Source organism: Neoarius graeffei, chromosome 2 (genome assembly GCF_027579695.1).
Source record: "Neoarius graeffei isolate fNeoGra1 chromosome 2, fNeoGra1.pri, whole genome shotgun sequence".
Classification (NCBI taxonomy): domain Eukaryota; kingdom Metazoa; phylum Chordata; class Actinopteri; order Siluriformes; family Ariidae; genus Neoarius; species Neoarius graeffei.
The window spans coordinates 63,901,269-63,923,527 of NC_083570.1; the positions used below are offsets into that span (position 1 = coordinate 63,901,269).

General features: G+C 44.7%; 1 protein-coding gene across 2 annotated transcripts in view; it reads right to left on the reverse strand.

The window, feature by feature from the left end:
• The window catches only part of nell2a (neural EGFL like 2a), a 209,590-nt gene that overhangs the window by 17,041 nt on the left and 170,290 nt on the right, over positions 1-22,259 (reverse strand). For both annotated transcript variants that reach the window (XM_060914646.1, XM_060914647.1), the window contains exons 17-18: positions 6,764-6,904; positions 1,971-2,164 (exon numbers count right to left, since the gene is read on the reverse strand). In XM_060914646.1, coding sequence (XP_060770629.1) covers positions 1,971-2,164; positions 6,764-6,904 — 335 coding nt within the window. The remainder of the gene's footprint in view (positions 1-1,970; positions 2,165-6,763; positions 6,905-22,259) is intronic.

Sequence of the window (22,259 nt, forward strand, 5' to 3'; positions counted from 1 at the left end):
TTGCGGTCGCGCATTTTCACACAGCTGTAAAAGCTGTTTCATAAGGACCGTTAAGTATTTTAGACTGAGTATAGCAGTAGTTTGTTTTTCCTTATGACAATGGGCACGAGACAAATTTATAAGTTGTGGTGCAAAAATGGCAATAATCTTGTAGTGTGATTGGGGTGAATGGACGAAGGAAGAAACACGTTATGAACGGACGTTCAAGTACAATTAAAAATAGTAAGACAATAGAAAATAATCTAAAATAGAATAAGACAGATAAAATACAAGAATAAAAATTAGAGTGCTGAGCGAGGAATTAATCAGAAGCCTCAAATTTGGTTTAATAAAATGCAGTAGCAAAGAAGAAAGTATTCAGCTTTGATTTTAAAGAACTGAAAGATGCAGCAGACACAAAGCACTTTGTATTTATTAATGTGGGAAATACGCTCAGTATAATATGGATTTATCACAAAAACACGTGCATGTATTTATTATTTTGAAAACCCACCAGCTGACTGATCTGGCACATTTTAATTGTGCGACAGTAATGACGTCAACAACGGCACGATGGAGTAGTGCCTGAAAGTGTTTTTTCATTTTACCAATCAGCTCACTATATAGTACTCTATATAGAATTCCCGACACAGTGAGTAGGGAGTAGTGAATGAGTGAGCGATTTTGGACACAGCATGTGTCATTTGAATTCCTTTGGCTTTGCTGGTTTTCTTTTGTTCTGTTTAGAAATTTTCAAATATTTTTTCACATCATGACTGATGACGTGATTTTAGAACACTTTAAAAATGTATTACCAAAACTGATTATTACACATTTTAAAATAATTTTATACCATAGCGCTGTTGGATGCTTGATTTCGATTGGTCAGAAGGTGTTGAATAATTGTCTATGAAAACACGAATGATGGAAGTTCTGGCTGTATGGCCAATCACAGTTTTATATGGTGGTGTCGTGGTTAGCACTGTCGCCTCACAGCAAGAAGGTTCTGGGTTTGAACCCAGTGGCCGATGGGGGTTTTTCTGTGTGGAGTTTGCATGTTCTCCCTGTGTCTGTGTGGGTTTCCTCCGAATGCTCCGGTTTCCCCCACAGTCCAAAGACATGCAGTGAGGTTAACATGGGGTGGCCTCAGGCTGAAGTGCCCTTGAGCGAGGCCCCTAACCCCCAACTGCTCCCTAGGTGCTGTAGCAGAGCTGCCCACTGCTCTGGGTATGTGTGTGTGCTCGTTGCTCACGTGTGTGCGCACATGTGTGTGTTCACTGCTTCAGATGGGTTAAATGCAGAGGAGGAATTTCATTGTGTGCTTAAGTGTGTGCTTGAGTGTACGTGTGACAATAAAGGCTTCTTGGCTTCTTTTTAACATATGAATGCGCTCGTTCTAATACAATATTGTTTCTACAGTAATAGTATGGCAGACACTCCACATAAACAGATTTTAAAAACATACATAATCATTGATATGGTGAACATTTCTGTGAAGAGACATTTATTTCACATTTTTGGAAGGAGTCTCCTCCAGTGTCAGCACTTTGTAACAGTCAGAGGTCAAGCGGTCACTTTAAATTTTTCACCATAGGAAAGTCTTCAGAGGACAGAGGGCTTTGCAGTTTCTCAGTCATGTGACCAGCTGCGTTTTTGCCTCATTAATGGTAAGCGAGAGAAGAAAGAGTCTGGTGAGGGAACGACTGTTTATAGCTGCTATAACATAAGTGATAACAGGAAGTAACTTGTTTGACAGATGTTCCTCAACATTCAATGTAATTACAAATGAATAAAAATGACCTGGTCTGGAATTAATACAAAAATGTGTTACTGTGGTATAAGAGAAACAAAACACTTCACTATGTACTGTTATTTGGAAATTAATTAATTTCGAGTTGGTCACATCACACACACACACATATCATGGTATTATTTTATGATAACGGTGTGTCATGCATCATGGTGTGTCCTATACATAGTTCTTTACTCACCTGGCATGAGCAGACAGAGCACCTGTCGTTGTCCAGGACCCAGATCTGCCCACTGTGTTTCACTTTGCTGTCATAGATGCAGTCACCAGTGCAGTTGTGTCCATGGGGACACCTGCAGTCATATCCACCATCCAGATTAAAACAGACAGTGTCATTGGCACAGGTATTCCTCCCTTCTTTACACTCATCTATATCTACACAGAGAGAGAGAGAGAAGGGGGACTGGTTCATTATGGGCTTGCTTTCTCACAGAAACTTTTCAATGTTTCACTTCCCAGTAAACAGCAGAGGTGGACAGTAATGAAGAATGAAGTACATTTACTTGAGTACTGTACTTAAGTACACTTTTTGAGTATCTGTACTTTACTTGAGTATTTTTTTTGGAAACTTATGACTTTAACTTCACTACATTTGAAAGACAAATATCGTACTTTTCACTCCATTACATTTCTATCAAGGTCCTCGTTACTATGAAGCAGCTTTGAAAGTGGATGTTTTTTCCTTTCTTTTCTAAAATGTGATTGGTTTTTTCACAGGTGACACTGAGAGCCCATCAGTAATCATTAGGGTCACGTCACGTCCATAGACTGTATAAAATCAAGTTCAGTGATTTCCCAGTAGCATTATTTAACACGATCATTTGATGGCAGAATGAAAGGAGGCGGTTCTTCTGGGCACGGGCGCAGATAGAGGGGGGGACGGGGGGGATTCGTCCCACCCAGATTTAAATTCACCTCGTTCGGTCCCCCCCACTTATAGGGAGGAAAAAACATCTATGCTGTCTTTCTTTGCATAAGGCAAACCTCACGGAAAAATCAAAAGACTAATTACCATTCGGTTTATTGAGGTGCACAGCAGTACAGACATAGTTGCAACTGCGCAGACTGCACAGGTTGCGAGCTCGAGCTTGGTTGCTATGGTTACCCACAACAAGTTTGACAGGCATATCGGGGACAGCGCCTCCTAGTTCAGGACCCCAACACGGCATGATGAAGGGTGCCAAAAGGCAGAAAACGATTGCATCGTTTAAAAAAAAAAAACGACTGTAAGTAAACTGTGCCTTACTTTATCATATCACCTTGCAATTTTTTGATAGTCTGTTCAAAGTAATGTCGTAGTGAAAGTAAAATCGTACAGAGTAGAGATGCCTTTCTGGTAGCCTCCTTCTTTCGGTGGTAGCCTGTAGATACAGTGCTCAGAAGGCAGTTTTAATGTTTAATCTGGCGTTCCCTGCCATAATTTCAGCGAGCATATTGTTTCATAAGGAAACTTTGCGAAGAGTTGTTGACTGACTGCCGCTCACGCAACACACAGGCATAGTTAGAAAGTCAGGATGCACTGGTTTACACTTTACACACACACACACACACACGTAGCCCAGCCTCTTGCTATGTTTAACAGTTGGAACTTAGCGGTTTTAAAACTAGTTTTGCAGTTTTGCAATTTCTGTGCGTGATGATAATGTGTAAACTTCGGATTTCCATAGGCTATGTTAAAATGTTATCATTGTCCTGGCCTGCACGTAGTTCCTGGTGATGGCAGTGAGGGAGGTGAAATAACATGTATACACACTACCGTTCAAAAGTTTGGGGTCACCCAGACAATTTTGTGTTTTCCATGAAAAGTCACACTTTTATTTCCCACCATAAGTTGTAAAATGAATAGAAAATATAGTCAAGACATTTTTCTGGCCATTTTGAGCATTTAATCGACCCCACAAATGTGATGCTCCAGAAACTCAATCTGCTCAAAGGAAGGTCAGTTTTATAGCTTCTCTAAAGAGCTCAACTGTTTTCAGCTGTGCTAACATGATTGTACAAGGGTTTTCTAATCATCCATTAGCCTTCTGAGGCAATGAGCAAACACATTGTACCATTAGAACACTGGAGTGAGAGTTGCTGGAAATGGGCCTCTATACACCTATGGAGATATTGCACCAAAAACCAGACATTTGCAGCTAGAATAGTCATTTACCACATTAGCAATGTATAGAGTGGATTTCTGATTAGTTTAAAGTGATCTTCATTGAAAAGAACAGTGCTTTTCTTTCAAAAATAAGGACATTTCAAAGTGACCCCAAACTTTTGAATGGTAGTATGTGTATATATATATATATATATTATTATAAACTTTATTACAGGCTCTAGGCCCAATAACAAGACATACACATACATAAAATAAAAATATTAAAAAACAAACAAACATATTATCAGTCATGACAGTCTTAACAGGCATCCATACCAATGTTTCCACAAATATGACTGATATCTGACAGAGCTGCATGTGGGGCTTGTGAGAGTCATTATAATACAATTTTGAGACTTATCCAGCCGAAACATGAACTTAAACATTAGGTTCCTCAAGAGAGCCTGTAAAGAGCTTAGGCCTGAATCACAAAACAGTTTACTAGCACTGCAACTCCTGGGCTTTTTCAGCAATATCCTCAGACAGTCATTATATGCTACCTGGAGTTTACGAAGAGTCTCTTTTTTTGTAACTAGCCCATAATGGGGCTGCATACATAGGGGTACAATAGGCATGAAACAAGCTTATTTTCACATCATCAGAACAGTAGTGAAATTTTCTTACTAACATGTTTGCTTGAACATACAACATTCGTCTCTGCCTATACATATCATCATCATCATCATCATCCTCCAACTTGTCAGTGATGATGTGCCCAAGATATTTTATACAGCTTGATACACATAATTGTCCTGAAAGGTAAAACGTTGGAAAGGACACTTTATGATCCTCCTTGGTCCTACATATCAGTACAACACTCTTTTTTGCATTATACTGTACATCAAACTTAACACCATACTCAGAGCATATATTCAGGAGCTGCTGGAACCCAACAGTGCTGGGTGACATAATAGCCAGATCATCTGCATACGTCACACTGTAAAAAAAAAAATTTGTTGTTTTAACTTAAAAAAGTTAGTGCAAGGGCTGCCTTAAAATTTTGAGTTCACTGGAATTCACATAGTAAGTTAAATTGTTGTGAACTTACTATATTAATTTCAGTGAACTCAAAATTTTAAGGCAGCCCTTAAGGCAACCCTTGCACTAACTTTTTTAAGTTAAAACAACAAATCATTTTTTACAGTGCAGATGGTTTAAGACAGTATTCCCTATCAGGCATCCTGTCTTACACATACCCAGTTGTTTGGACAAACTGTCCATGTAAAGGTTGAACAGAGCAGGGGATAGAAGTCCCCCTTGTCTCACTCCATTACCGACACTGAAGGGAGAGGATAGACTATTTCCCCATTTCACCTGCATATGTTGTCTAGCGTACCAATAAACCAGAATACGTATGATGCATCCAGGTACACCTCTAAGCATAAGTTTAGTGAAGAGCTTATGGTGATTCACTCTGTCGAATGCCTTAGAAGCATCAATAAACCCCAGAAATACTGTTGAGCCATTTTTCCTATAGGATTCAACAGTTTCTTTCAAGGCATATATACAGAGATCTGTACTGTGCATAGGCTTAAAACCAAATTGATTTTCTGTGGTATAGATAAACTCACACAGTCTGTCTAGCAGCATCTTCTCTAAAACCTTGGAAAAAATGCTGGCTAAGGCAATGGGGCTGTAGTTGTCCAAACTACCTATTTTACCTGCCTTATCCTTTATAACTGGCACTAATGTAACTGTGAGCATAGTGTCAGGTAGCACCCCATGTGTCATCAGTATATATATATATATATATATATACACACAAAATGGAATCATTTGCTGACAGCTCAGTCCCCCCCAGTTCAAAAATCCTATCTGCGCCCCTGCTTCTGGGGAATGTACACACTCATGGCCATACCTAGAACCCATATTTCAGTTTTCTGAAAGGATTAAAGATTCATTTCATTTTAAATATTTGCTTTGTTTGCCAAAAACAAACCACATCACAGCCTCCAAAAACTTGCCATCCAACCTGCGGAAGCATATTGAGGTATATAAAAGTTTTATTCCAAGAGAAGTTGTCTGTGCTTTTAGAGCTAGCAATAACATTGCAATAGCTATGCAGTCTGGTTAGTCAAATGACTTTCTATGGATTTGCCTGCCAAGTTGCCATCGCCTTGTCCACGGCTAACGTTAACACATAGCTAGTTAACTTGGACACTGTTAGTTAGCATGTAAAAACGGAGTTACGCTAACATGAATAACGTTAATTTATCTGAAGTCCTTTCAGAAATATGTTTTAGCATAATCTTGCCAAATAAACAGAATGTAGAAATCTTTCTTTTCGAGTAACATTAGCTACCCAATATGATTTTGAGTTTGAAAAGAGTTTGCTAGCATGTCAGGTGGGGTTTCACTGACTAGCTAGCTTAACGTTAAACCACCATGATGGCACAGCATGCGTTCATTTTGTGAATTCACATTTCTGTCTTTAGTAATGGCATTAGGTATTATAAGCGTTGTGGCAATAATACAACAACGCTTTGACAGAAAATGTATTTTTAATACTTAAGTATTTTTAAAAGCAAGTAACTTAAGTAAAAAATTTGACTGGACAACTTTCACTTGTATCAGAGGAACATTTGACCAGTGGGATCTGTACTTTGACTTAAGTAATGAAGTTGGGGACTTTGTCCACTTCTGATAAACAGGACAGCTGACATGGTGTAAATTAGACAGCTGTTTATTGCAGCTTTCTAAAAAGTTTTGTATCATCTCAAAAACACTAAATCTTCTGACATTCATTATTATAAGCTTATTGTTAATAAGCTTATAAGCATATTAAGTGTTTTAGGCAAAATGTAGATGTGTTTACAGCTTTAGATTACCTTCACATGACTCCCCGTTGGCAGTAAACATGCCGTTGTCATGGTATCCATCACGGCACTCGCAGTGGTACCATCCAGGTAAGTTCACGCAGGTAGCACGGCTTTCACACTGGACAAACCCCTCAGTGCACTCATCGATATCTGCAGAAAGAGCGAGCAGGAGTTTTACAACATTACTGAGTAACAATTGCTGGCTCAACGTTTTTTTTTTTTGCTTGTGTGTTTATTTATGAAGATTGTTCTTATTCAACTTTTATCAAAAATTATTCCAACGTAAGGATATAAATCCTGAACTAACGAGTCCAGAAAACAATAAGGAGGATATAAAAAAAACAACATAAAAACAAACTAAACAAACTCTGTTCATTAGGACCTTAGAAAAGAAGCAAGCAAGAAAATAAGGGGTACTCTGTCTTATCTACAGAGGGTTGGTGTGGCTGCAGATTTTTATTTCAGCCAATTAGGAGACACCTAATAGTCATTTGAAGACCAAGAAAAGAACAAACCTGCAGCCATGCAAGCCTTTATACAGTACTCCACAAACTGAAATGCAATATATGGAAATGAAGATACAGAAATAGCACAAAAGGAAAGTCAGCAATGTTCTCGTTTTGCTCTTTGAACAAATTATTAGTTGCCATATTCAACTCTTCAAAAACATCAGCTCTATTAGCTCGATTATATTGTACTTGCTACCATGGAGCACATTGACTAGGTATGGCTTCTCGTTTCCAAAATTCTTTTCGTTGAGAAGCCACTGAGAGATGGCTTTTTTGTGATGTGAACTTAAACTTCGTAAAATAATTAAATCACATGTACACTCAAGCACAGTGAAACTCCTCCTCTGCGTTTAACCCATCTGAAGCATGCACACATGAGCAATGAGCACACACACATACATACCCAGAGCAGTGGGCACCTATGCTACAGCACCCAGGGAGCAGTTGGGGGTTAGGTGCCTTGCTCAAGGACACTTCAGCCATGAGACAGAGGAGCTGTTCATTCACCTCACATTTTTCCTACCCAGGGTTTCCCATACATAGACCATTGTGCCACACAATGGATTCCTATCGCCACACAATCAGACTCGTGATTTTGGGAAAAAAAAAATTCTGTTGCGTATCGTTCCATTCATTCATAGTGCTCTTTCTTCTCATTCACGCGCGCATGCACACACCCACACAGAGATAGAGAGACGGAGAGGCATGTACACAGGCCTGCCGGTGCGCATATACCCCTACTGCAAGTAGGCCTGTTAGGCTAATTAAAAATAACGCAGCCTTCCTGATTCGCCTTCCGACCCCTTATTTTAAAAGGTAGCCTCGTGATGAGCTTTATCATAGCCTTCTTGGCTTACAGGAAACGGACATCCCTGAGTCAGGCTATAAACCAATTTTGATGCAGACAGTAGCAGCTTGATGTGAGGAACCGGCCTTATTGCATTATCCCGTTTATCCCGCTTCAGCAATGACTTCCCTTACGATAGGGTACTTGAGTTTTTTTTCAGGAATTAAATGTTCTGATAGGGCATGCAGGCTTTGCACCAATTAGGGTAATGCTTTTTCATTATTGTTAGTTGCCTTGGTGTTACCTTAAGTGGTTTCTTGCATCTAATTATGATATTTTATTTTATTATTATTTTGTTACATTATACTATTTATTTCATTTTAGTATTGGTTGAGGTAAGTGTTGAGTTCAATATTTAAAATAAAAACCTCCAGCTTGTTTTTTGCAATTTATTCCTTGAATGTCAACTAAAGAATGATTGAAAGAGCCACCAAAAAGGCAAAAAACTAAGGTCAAAACCAGAGATGCACCGATTGACCGGCTGCCGATCGGAATCGGCCGATTTTCACGTGATCGGCCGTGACCGGCGACCCGCCGGGAAGAATTAAAATATGCCGATTTTCTGCCGATCAAAACTTGTGTATCACATAGAGATGAAAGTGGGAATACTCGTAATTCGCAACTAAAAAGGCTGCAGCTAGACTGGCAGCTTGAACATGCTTTCTAGTGCGATTGTGTTGCGCTTGCGCAGAATGGTGTCAGTCCTGCATGCCTAATGAGCTCCGGCGCGCGCGCCATTAACAAAAAAAAAAAAATTCACTATATTTGGATATCCAAATATAGTGAATTTTTTTTGTGTGCCAGATATTGGATGTGAAAAGAAGAAAACGTTTGTGGTTGTGTGAATTTCCCATTACAAGAATTAACACGTTAGCCTGTTACCAAACATCTAGTTAGATTTGTACAAAGAGAGACAGAAAAAAATGTCTTTTTGTTTGTTTTACAGCCTTGGTTGCACTTGATTCCACTGGAAATTACTCTACAAATACACATTTGACAAAGATGATAGAATGGCTATGGTATAAGTATGACTGGAAATTCATCTCATCTCATCTCATCTCATCTCATCTCATCTCATCATCTCTAGCCGCTTTATCCTGTTCTACAGGGTCGCAGGCAAGCTGGAGCCTATCCCAGCTGACTACGGGCGAAAGGCGGGGTACACCCTGGACAAGTCGCTAGGTCATCACAGGGCTGACACATATGGTAGAGCCCTGCACTCCCGCGGGACCCGCTGCAAAGCAGTGCGGCGCGGGACAAATTTTGAAAGCTCATTGCGGGCGCTGGCGGGACCAGAAGTGCACATATGCGCGCGCAGGCAGGAGCGGGAGTGCACATATGTGGCGCGGGCAGGAGCGGTGATAAGTTGCAGTCCCGCTAACTAAAAACGTGTTTGAAATAAAATTTATAAATTATTAATTTATGTCTATCATATATAATTTGTGCTGGATATTTTATTTGGCATTAATAAAAACATTTTAAGATACCTAAATTTGCAGAGAGAGTCAGATTGCCAGATTGAGTGAGGAATGGCATCTTAAATTTGCCATTAATCACCCTAACGGGAAATCCTTTGATCACTCTAATGACTCGCAGTTCACACCCAGCTAGCAAGAGAACCATGAGTGAAGTGATTTACTGCTTGCGTTAGTCTACAACTCTAATCAGAGAGACAGGTTACACAGTGACGGTAGGCTTGACTCAATGCTATCCCAGAAATCCTTCCTGTAATATGCAAATTTGGCTGTCCAATCAGAGGCGGCCAAATTTGCATATTACAGGAAGGATTTCTGGGATAGCACTGAGTCAAGCCTACCGTCACTGTGTAACCTGTCTCTCTGATTAGAGTTGTAGACTAACTCAAGCAGTAAATCAATTCACTTCTCTTACTAGCTCTGCTTTGCAATAAAAAAAAAGCCACCATTGGTACAAAGCAAGCCCATTTACTTTTTTATACTGATCAGAGAATTACAATGGTTTCTCATGTGATAAAAATGTGCGATTCGCAATTAAATATTTTAATTGCTTGACAGCACTAATTATTATTATTATTATTATTAGAGACATTACATGCTGAATTCAAAAACAAGGTAAATAATAACAAATGTGAACGTGAGCTGTAGATATTTATGCTCAAATCCACTCAAAGTAGGGGGCGGGGCACCATCACGCTGTGTCAAGACAAGAACTTTCCTGAGAAATAATGCGAACGTCTGCATCAGGCGGGATTTGCGGGCGGGAGCGGGACAAAATATGGCAGGCGCGGGCGGGAGCGGGACTGAAAATCATAATTTTTTTGTGGGCGGGAGTGGGACTGAAAATCATAATTCTTTGCGGGCGCGGGCGGGAGCGGGACTGCACAATGAGGGCGCGGGCGGGAGCGGGACTGAAAAATCCAACCTGCGCAGACCTCTAACATATGGCCCTTTTCCACTACCCTTTTTCAGCTCGCTTCAGCTCACTTCAGCCTGACACGGCTCGCGTTTCGACTACCTCAGAGCAGCACGACTCAGCTCGCTTCAGCCCTACTCAGCACCCAAAACTCGCACAGTTTTGGAGTAGGGCTGAAGTGAGCCAAACCAAGCCGAGTGGGGCTAGGGGCGTGAGGAGACACTCCCCTGTGCACTGATTGGTGAGGAGGAGTGTCCTCACATGCCCACACACGCCCCGCGAGCACACTGGGATCTGTAAACACCGTAAACCCGGAAGAAGGAGAATTACGAATTACGAGAATTTCTGAGGCGGCACGGTGGTGTAGTGGTTAGCGCTGTCGCCTCACAGCAAGAAGGTCCTGGGTTCGAGCCCCGGGGCCGGCGAGGGCCTTTCTGTGTGGAGTTTGCATGTTCTCCCCATGTCCGCGTGGGTTTCCTCCGGGTGCTCCGGTTTCCCCCACAGTCCAAAGACATGCAGGTTAGGTTAACTGGTGACTCTAAATTGACCGTAGGTGTGAATGTGAGTGTGAATGGTTGTCTGTGTCTATGTGTCAGCCCTGTGATGACCTGGCGACTTGTCCAGGGTGTACCCCGCCTTTCGCCCATAGTCAGCTGGGATAGGCTCCAGCTTGCCTGCGACCCTGTAGAAGGATTAAGCGGCTAGAGATAATGAGATGAGATGAGAATTTCTGAAGCCTTATGCGCCTCGCCTCATCTATACGCTCTTGCCAGTATCTGTTGGCGTTGTCGGTGACAACAAGCCACAGCACCAAGACCAGCAACACTAACGACTCCATGTCCTCCACGTTTATTGTTTACTATCCGGGTCGTGAGACAACCGCTTAAAAGATCACTGATGTCACTGTTTGCGCCGCCTAACGACATCACGTGACGCCCACCCACTTTCAGTAACTCCACCCAATGTGTCCACCCACTTCCAGCCAGCATGGTTCAGCGCGGTTGTAGTCGAAATGCAACGCCAACAGCCCCGCTCAGCTCGACTCAGCACCGCACGGCTCAGCCCAACTCAGCCGCGTTGGTAGTGGAAAAGCGGCATTAGACACAGACAACCATTCACACTCACATTCACACCTACGGTCAATTTAGAGTCACCAGTTAATCTAACCTGCATGTCTTTGGACTGTGGGGGAAACCGGAGCACCCGGAGGAAACCCACGCGGACACGGGGAGAACATGCAAACTCCACACGGAAAGGCCCTCGCCGGCCACGGGGCTCGAACCCGGACCTTCTTGCTGTGAGGCGACAGCACTAACCACTACACCACTGTGCCGCCCCTTGACTGGAAATTATTTTTGTATTTTGATGCTGAATGAAGAAATGGGTTGTTCTATAAGGCATAAGTTTTCAGATCTAAATAAGCTTATGAAAGTGTGTTCCATAGCAGTAGGCAAATAATATATGAGGGGGAAGTTGTTTTTGTGCCAGATATTGGATGGGAAAAGAAAAAATGTTTGTGTGAATTTCCTATTTCAGGAATTAATATGTTAATACCAAACATGAAGAAAGATTTTACAAAGAACAATGTCTTTTTGTTTGTTTTCAACCTTTGAGGTGTTGAAAATTTATTACTGAAAATCTGGCAGAATGTTTTATTAAAGAAAAGATAAAAAGAAAATAGTCTCTGTGTGTGCTGTGAAGTGGTTTGAAAAAATGAAATCAGAATCAGCAGAGCATTTTTTAACATAATTACTGGGAGACCAAATGGTCTCCCAGTGGCCAGATTTGGTCTCCTAGTCAATGCCAAACCAGCTTCACTGGGAGACCAAATTTTAAACCAAGTTATGTCTTATCATTTGGTTCAATGAGTTGCAATTAATTAACCAAGTACCATGTAAGTATACATTTAACAAGGAAAACTTGGCACTGCATTAACTGTGTTGATATTATGCTGGCTGAAACGAGGATTCGTAATGCGGCAATTTACATCACAGAATATGCCGCAGCGGTGCAGCCGCATGGACTCTGGGGCCTGTGATTGTATTGCCCAGACCAGTTGGTCTCCTAGTGGAAAATCCTTAAAAAATGCTCTGGGAATCGGCCAAAATCGGTATCGGCAGGTCACACTCTATGGAAAATCGGAAATCGGCCCAAAAAATTGCAATCGGTGCAAAATTACTCACCTAAAGTTTAGTTTTTACTAAAAACTAAACTTTAACTTCAATTTTGGTGAGTAATTTTCATAAATTTAAAAGACAGGTTTTCCACCAACATCAAGCCCAGCAAACTAATGGCCTGCCCTGTAATGTAAAGTTGGGTCGAGGAATGAAACCAGGCAGGGTTCTGGTAAAAATTGTTTTAGCTGTCTTCTCTTAAAGAACTTAAAAGAATTTAGATTGAACTGAATAATCTCAAATGCTTCTTGTAGCTTTAAAATAGTCCCAGCAGGTGACTCTGAAGAGAAATACTGTGTTTGAACACCGCCCGCTGTAAACACTTTGCATACACCCCAATGATCGACGCCACCGACCGCCACGACACCGCACGCGATTCCCTCATAGGCACAGTGGAGCACCACAAATTGCTACCTGGTCTGTGGGAAACACTGCTACCGATCCCAGAAATTGAACCAGCAACCTTTTGAGCCCAAAGCTGTTTCTCTAACCTTCAGGCCATGGCTGAGACAGTTCCTGTTGCGAACGGAGTGCAACACGGTCATGTATGAGCAGAAGGAGTGAGCAGTAACGTTCTTGAGTTTGACAAGGAATTTGATGTTTGCTTTCTGTGCAAGTGTGAAGTCCATAGTAAAATGTGCATGTGTATGTTGCTGCAAAAAAGCATGTAACACAGGTCCTGATGTTGACAGTGCAGTATCACACGACACAGACTCATAAAAGTTACTGTTCCCTCCTGCTGCACACACATGACCGTGCCACACACAGTACTTTTGCAACAGAAACAGTCTTTTTGATTGCATCTCACAATTTGGCTTTTGAATACTGAAGTCTATGCACTGTTTTAATTAAAGCGTATTCATTTTTGTCTTGTGATAACTGAACACTTGTTCATACAACCACTCAAGCTATATTAAGATTAACGTCTGAATAACATATCAGATAAAAACAGAAAGCACACTTTTGGTATAAAGGCTAATGGACAGAATCATCTCTATGGATGGATGGAAGGCATGTGCCGCTGGTGTTCATTACATTAAATTTTAATCTTTTTCTCTCCAATGGCTGCCTTTTAAAGCGCCATTTACTGCTGCCCTTAAGAAGGTTATTGACTATATTCTGTGCTTGTCAGTACAACGGCATTATGCAAGCTCGGTCCCCCTACAGCATGATAACTGCATACAGGAAGACTGGTATCACTGATAGACAATCTGAATTACACAGCAAGTGGCCTTATGAAGACAAATCTGACTTAATGTCATACTTCATACCACAGTGCTGCTGAACTTCTGATTCTAATTGGGCAGAAGGAGTCTCCAGTGTCTGCGCTTTGTAACCGAGATGGCAAGGTGCATTTTTTTATTATTATTATTATTATTATTGTTATTAACTTCAAAAGAGAGAGTGGTGAGAGAATGACACCTTTATGCGACTATAATGTAAGTGAAAGCAGGATTTGACATGTTTTGCAGACGTTCCACAACTTTACATAACTATAAACAGATAAAAGGCGTCATTTTAAAAATAAATTTGGGTGGTACGGTGGTGTAATGGTTAGCACGGTTACCTCAGAGCAAGAAGGTTCCGGGTTCAAACTTCATGGCCAAGGGGGGGCCTTTCTGAGTAGAGTTTGTATGTTCTCCCTATGTCTATATGGGTTTCATCTGGGTGCTCTAGTTCCCCCCACAGTTCAAAGACATGCAGATTAGGTAAAAATACCCAGCCACTGGGGTTATACAAGATAGTGCATACTTAGGCTACGTTTACACTAGACCGTATCTGTCTCGTTTTCTTCGCGGACGCACTGTCCGTTTACATTAACCCCCCTGAAAAAGCGGGGAAACGGGAATCCGCCAGCGTCCACGTATTCAATCTAGATCGTATCAGCTCCGGTGCTGTGTAAACATTGAGAATACGCGAATACGCTGTGCTGAGCTCTAGCTGGCGTCTCATTGGACAACGTCACTGTGACATCCACCTTCCTGATTCGCTGGCGTTGGTCATGTGACGCGACTGCTGAAAAACGGCGCGGACTTCCGCCTTGTATCACCTTTCATTAAAGAGTATAAAAGTATGAAAATACTGCAAATACTGATGCAAATACTGCCCATTGTGTATTTATGATTGTCTTTAGGCTTGCCATCCTTCCACTTGCAAGTAATAAGTGATATGCGCTGGGATCTCACACACAGCGGCTCAGTCCCGAATCGTGGCTTGTTCACTTCACTCGCGCGCTCTGTGAGCTGTGCAGGGCCGGAGTGCGCACCCTCCAGAGGGCACTCGCTGTTCAGGGCGGAGTGATTTGGAGCGCAGGATGCCTGCGGAGCCGAGCGTATCCGCGTATTGGTGTTGCTGTGTGCACGGCTAACGGTTTTAGTGTCAACGCGAATCGTTTTAAGAACGTTAATCTGATGATCCGCTGATTCGACGTAATGTAAACGTAGCCTTAGTGTCAGTCGCAAGCCCAGATAGATTGGGGAGGGTTGCGTCAGGAAGGGCATCCAGTGTAAAAACCTACACTACCATTCAAAAGTTTGGGGTCACCCAGACAATTTTGTGTTTTCCATGAAAAGTCACACTTTTATTTCCCACCATAAGTTGTAAAATGAATAGAAAATATAGTCAAGACATTTTTCTGGCCATTTTGAGCATTTAATCTACCCCACAAATGTGATGCTCCAGAAACTCAATCTGCTCAAAGGAAGGTCAGTTTTATAGCTTCTCTAAAGAGCTCAACTGTTTTCAGCTGTGCTAACATGATTGTACAAGGGTTTTCTAATCATCCATTAGCCTTCTGAGGCAATGAGCAAACACATTGTACCATTAGAACACTGGAGTGAGAGTTGCTGGAAATGGGCCTCTATACACCTATGGAGATATTGCACCAAAAACCAGCAGCTAGAATAGTCATTTACCACATTAGCAATGTATAGAGTGGATTTCTGATTAGTTTAAAGTGATCTTCATTGAAAAGAACAGTGCTTTTCTTTCAAAATGTTAGGACTTGGACTGTTTTGGCCTCTAGAGGCCGCTGTTATTTCCTTTTCGTGTCATGTTTATTTTGGCCTCTAGAGGCCGCCACTGTTCCTGTGTTTTGTGTTTTTGTTAATTGCCTGTTTAGTCCTAATTATCTTCACCTGTGTCCTTAATTAGTTTGTGTATTTATACCCCTGAGTTCAGTCCTCTTGTCACGGAGTCTTTATGCTGTTATGTTTATCTCCAGTTTCCTCTGTACCGTGTTCTTTGTTTTGCACTTTGCTTTTCTGGTTTTTTGGCTTTTGTTTTGTACCTTTGGATATTTTTATTTTTGTGATCTTCTGAGCTTTTGCATTTTTGCCTTTTCCTTTTTGGACTTTGAACTTTTGATATTTTATTTTTCCCTTTGTCTTCCCAGTATTGGATTATACTCTTTGTTTTTGTTTTTTTGTTTTGCCCTGTATATAGTGTATATAGTATAAATAAACCTTTTGATACTTTTTCTACTTCCGCCTCACGCCTCTGCATTTGAGTCATCCCCCTGGTGGCCTAGTGGGGGGTTGCTGGATTATCACACCAACGAACCAGGTTCGAATCCCAGCAAAACCCTAACAGAAAGACTCCGTCATGACCGACTCAGCAGAGGCTGCTTCAACTGTCTACCCGGCCAACCTTCAGGGAATTACGGCAGCTTTGACACGCTTCGGAGCAACCATGGACGCTCATGGACGTACGCTCACCAGCCAACGTGAGGCCCTTGCTCGCCACGAGGAACTGCTTCAGCAAATCGGGAAAACCCTGGCACAGCTGACATCTCTGCCTGCATCTCCTGATCCAGCTCCCACTCCTGTGCCTCCTGCCATGCTGCCTTCTTCACCTTGCGAACCCAGCCTTCCTGCACCACAGAGGTACGACGGCAAGCACAGTGAGTGCCGAGAGTTCCTTACCCAGTGTCAACTCACCTTTGAGCTTCAGCCTACCACCTACACTACGGATCGCCGCAAGATTGCCTTTGTGATCACCTTATTAGCTGGTAAGGCGCGAGCCTGGGCTACTGCTATCTGGCAAAGACAGGGACCTGAGTGCCTTGATTTCCAGCTGTTCTCTGAAGAGATGCTTCGGGTCTTCGATCAGGCGGACATCAGTACCGACGCAGCCCGAAAGCTCATGTCCATCCGGCAAGGAGGAAGCGTCGCAGATTACGCCATCTCGTTCCGAACGTTCGCAGCAGTAAGTGGATGGAACGAGACTGCCCTGGTGTCAGCCTTCCACCATGGTCTGTCTGACCCCATCAAGGATGGTCTAGCCTCTATTGGATGCCCAAGTGACCTTGAAAACCTCATCTCACATGCTATTCGTCTGGACAACAGGATGAGAGAACGCCACCAAGCCTTGAGCCCCCCCAGCCTTCCTACCTCTACCTGGAGACCGTCTACCTCCTTCAGTGACTGTCCAGAACCCATGCAAGTGGGTCGTACTCGCCTCTCCGCATCTGAGAGGGAGCGCAGAAGGAGGGACAAGTGCTGCATCTACTGTGGCAAGCCTGGTCACTTCCGAGCATCATGTCCCGAACTCTTGGGAAAAGGACCACCCCGTCCAGCCGAGGGAGGGTTGTGACGGGGCCTACCCTCTCTCCCGGACTCCCTGGCCAAGGAATCTACATCCCGGTCTCCATCTCCTGGGGTGAGTCTGTCCACTCTTGTCAAGCTTTGTTAGACTCAGGGGCAGCTGGGAACTTTATGGATATTCACTTCGCCCAAAGCATCAATATTCCTACTGCACCTCTTGAAGTCCCACTGTCTGTGTCTGCCCTCGATGGCCAAGCGTTAGGTGATGGAAGAGTCACCCAAGTTACTTCTCCAGTCTTCCTCCAGTCTCAAGGTCACAAGGAAGAAATATCCCTGCACCTGATTCCTTCACCTGAGTTCCCAGTCATTCTAGGCCTTCCTTGGCTTAGTCGCCACAACCCTCGCATAGACTGGGTAACAAGCCAGGTTGTGGAATGGGGCCCTGCATGCCATGCCTCTTGTCTGCTCTCTAGCTCTCCTGTGTCTCCTGCCGAGCCCCCTGATCTCACCGAGTTATCTCAAGTTCCCACAGAGTACTGGGATCTCAAGGAGGTATTCAGCAAGAGCAGGGCCGCCGTTCTTCCTCCGCACCGGGCCTACGACTGTGCCATCGACTTGCTCCCTGGGACTACCCCTCCTCGTGGCAGACTGTTTTCCCTCTCTCAGCCGGAACGCAAGGCCATGGAGGAATACCTCAAAGATGCTCTGGTCTCTGGGTTCATTCGACCCTCCACCTCACCTGCTGGAGCCGGCTTCTTCTTTGTCGGCAAGAAGGATGGGGGGCTCCGACCATGCATTGACTACAGGGGCCTGAACAAGATCACTGTGCGCAACCGATATCCCCTTCCGCTGATGTCCACTGCTTTCGACCTGCTCCAAGGCTCCACCGTCTTCACCAAGTTGGACCTACGGAACGCATACCACCTCATCCGTATCCGACAGGGAGACGAGTGGAAGACTGCCTTTAACACCCCGTCTGGGCACTACGAATACCAGGTGATGCCCTTCGGACTCACCAACGCACCAGCTGTTTTTCAGGCCCTAATCAACGACGTCTTAAGGGACATGATTAACCTGTACGTTTTTGTCTACCTCGACGACATCCTTATCTTCTCCAAGACCATGCAGGAGCACCGCCACCATGTCTGCCAGGTTCTCCAGAGGCTGCTACAGAACAATCTGTTCGCCAAGGCCCAGAAATGCGAATTTCATGTTCCCGAGGTCTCCTTTCTGGGATTTATTGTACGGACAGGCCAACTCCAAATGGACCCTGCCAAGACCCTGGCCGTCCGGGATTGGCCTACTCCCAAGTCCGTTAAGGAGGTTCAGCGGTTCTTAGGATTCGCTAACTTCTACCGCAAGTTCATCAGGAACTTCAGTTCTGTGGCAGCACCCATGTCAGACCTCACCAAAGGGACAGGTGGATCTTATGTCTGGTCTCCTCAGGCGGAAAAGGCGTTCAGAGACCTCAAGGACCGCTTCTGCACGGCACCCATTCTGGTCCTCCCAGACACCTCCCAACCATTCATCGTGGAGGTGGACGCCTCGGACAGTGGTGTCGGCGCGGTGCTCTCTCAACGTTCGGAAGGAAAGCTGCACCCCTGCGCTTACTTCTCCCATCGCCTGAGTCCTGCGGAGTCCCGGTACGATGTGGGGGATCGAGAACTGCTAGCGGTCAAACTGGCCCTTGAGGAGTGGAGGCACTGGCTGGAGGGAGCGCAACATCCATTCCTGGTTTGGACTGACCACAAGAACCTGGAGTACCTCCAGCAAGCCAAGAGACTTAACCCTCGACAGGCTAGGTGGGCCCTGTTTTTCAGTCGGTTTGACTTCACCCTCTCGTACCGCCCCGGCTCCAAGAACACCAAACCTGACGCACTGTCCAGGCTGTTCTCTGCCACTAACAGGGAGAATGAAGTCGGGCCTATTATCCCTGTGTCCCGGATTGTGGCCCCTGTCCGCTGGGGTATTGAGGAGGCTGTCCGATGAGCCCAATGCCAGGACCCCGGTCCTGGGACGGGGCCACCGGGCCTCTTGTACGTCCCACATCAAGCCCGGGCCAAGGTTCTCCAGTGGGGTCACTCTTCCCCTCTCACCGCCCACCCGGGAGCTCGGAGGACCCTGGAAAGACGCTTCTGGTGGCCTAACATGGAGCAGGAAGTAAGGTCATTTGTCCTGTCCTGTGAGGTTTGCACCAGAACCAAGAACCCACGACAGCGTCCCCAGGGTCTCCTGCATCCTCTGACCATTCCCTGGCGTCCCTGGTCCCACGTGGCAGTCGACTTCATCACGGGTCTCCCTGAGTCACAAGGTAACACGGTCATTTTGGTCATTGTTGACAGATTCTCCAAGGCCTGCCGCTTCATACCACTGTGCAAACTCCCCTCTGCTCTTGAAACAGCTAAACTTTTGTTTAATCATGTCTTCCGAGTCTTTGGTCTTCCACAGGACATCGTCTCAGACCGAGGGCCCCAGTTCTCCTCCCGAGTGTGGCACGGGTTCTGCAAGGTCATCGGAGCCACTGCCAGCCTCTCCTCTGGGTTTCACCCACAGTCCAATGGTCAGACGGAGAGGCTCAACCAGGACCTGGAAACCACCCTGCGAGGCCTGGCTATGGATAACCCGACATCGTGGAGCACCTGGCTGCCATGGGCAGAGTACGCCCACAACACCCTGCAGTCATCGGCCACCAAGCTGTCGCCATTCCAGTGCCAATTCGGGTTCCAGCCACCTCTGTTCCCGGACCAGGAGGAGGACGCGGGGGTGCCCTCGGTCAACCAATATGTGAGACGGTGTCGCAAGACCTGGAGCAAGGTCAGGAAGACCCTTATACAGACCTCCAGAACCAACCAGACTCAGGCCAACCGCCATAGAAGACCTGCACACACTTTCCGCCCTGGGCCGCGGGTTTGGCTGTCCACTAAGGACCTTCCGCTGCGGGTGGAGAACCGCAAGCTTGCTCCTCGCTACATTGGCCCCTTCAAGGTGGTGCGCAGGGTGAACCCTGTCTCCTACCGGCTCCAGTTGCCCCGGACTCTGAGGATCAACCCCACTTTCCATGTTTCCCTGTTGCGGCCCGTACTGACGTCTACGTATGCCCCTGCCCCTAGGAACCCCCCACCCCCCCGCATCTTCCAGGGGCAGACTGTGTTCACTGTGCATCGCCTGCTTGACTCCCGCCGGGTCCGCGGCGGCTTGCAATATCTGGTGGACTGGGAGGGCTATGGTCCTGAGGAGCGCTGCTGGGTTCCTGCTCGGGATGTCCTAGATAAAGAACTGTGTCGGGACTTCCATTCGGCCCATCCGGATCGCCCTGGGAACGTCAGGAGACGCTCCTAGAGGGGGGGGGTCCTGTTAGGACTTGGACTGTTTTGGCCTCTAGAGGCCGCTGTTATTTCCTTTTCGTGTCATGTTTATTTTGGCCTCTAGAGGCCGCCACTGTTCCTGTGTTTTGTGTTTTTGTTAATTGCCTGTTTAGTCCTAATTATCTTCACCTGTGTCCTTAATTAGTTTGTGTATTTATACCCCTGAGTTCAGTCCTCTTGTCATGGAGTCTTTATGCTGTTATGTTTATCTCCAGTTTCCTCTGTACCGTGTTCTTTGTTTTGCACTTTGCTTTTCTGGTTTTTTGGCTTTTGTTTTGTACCTTTGGATATTTTTGTGATTTTCTGAGCTTTTGCATTTTTGCCTTTTCCTTTTTGGACTTTGAACTTTTGATTATTTTATTTTTCCCTTTGTCTTCCCAGTATTGGATTATACTCTTTGTTTTTGTTTTTTTGTTTTGCCCTGTATATAGTGTGTATAGTATAAATAAACCTTTTGATACTTTTTCTACTTCCGCCTCACGCCTCTGCATTTGAGTCATCCCCCTGGTGGCCTAGTGGGGGTTTGCTGGATTATCACACCAACGAACCAGGTTCGAATCCCAGCAAAACCCTAACACAAAAATAAGGACATTTCAAAGTGACCCCAAACTTTTGAACGGTAGTGTATGCCAAATCAAATACACGGAACAGATCAACTGTGGCAACCCTGAATGTACGGGAGCAGCCGAAAGAAGAGGATTTTAAAAATAAATTTAACTTGCAATCATTTGTAAACTGCTGTAGTATAAGAGGAACAAAGCACTCTGGGGTGTGCTGTTAGTGAAAAATAATCAACTTCATGTTGATAACAGGGTGGTGTAGTGGTTAGCGCTGTCGCCTCACAGCAAGAAGGTCCTGGGTTCGAGCCCCGTGGCCGGCGAGGGCCTTTCTGTGTGGAGTTTGCATGTTCTCCCCGTGTCTGCGTGGGTTTCCTCCGGGTGCTCCGGTTTCCTCCAAAGACATGCAGGTTAGGTTAATTGGTGGCTCTAAATTGACCGTAGGTGTGAATAGCTGTTTATCTCTATAGCCTAGGTCACAACCGGACGTACGATTTTTTGGCCCTGCGATTTTTGGCGTTTCCCAAATCGCTGCGGTTTTTTTGTTCATGGAGAAAGACGCACATTGGCCGTAAGTTTGTCTTGCAACCTGAAAAAACGTAAGCGCCCATAGAGTTTGTTTGACATGACAAAGAACCTCTGTGGCCGGTCTGCGGCCAGTCTACGGCTCGAAAATCAGCACGTCACAAGCGCGCCCTCTGTGTGTTTCACGCGCGCCCTCCGTGCGTTTCTTGCGGTTTTTGCACATAGACCGGCTGTAGGAGCACGTACGGCCAGTTGTGACCGAGGCATAAGTGTCAGCCCTGTGATGACCTGGTGACTTGTCCAGGGTGTACCCCGCCTCTCACCCACAGTCAGTTGGGATAGGCTCCAGCTTGCCTGTGACCCTGTAGAACAGGATAAAGCGGCTACAGATAATGGATGGATGGATGGATGGATGTTGATAACGGCACCATCACACCACCCCAGCATTGTTTTTTTCTATAACAGCACACCCTATCATGTTTTATTCCTTAATTATAATACAGCAAACACAGAACAAACCCAAAAACATGTAATTACAAGAGTAAGAATTTAAAATAGTGTAACACGACATCCAGAATTACGGGTAAGGTGAA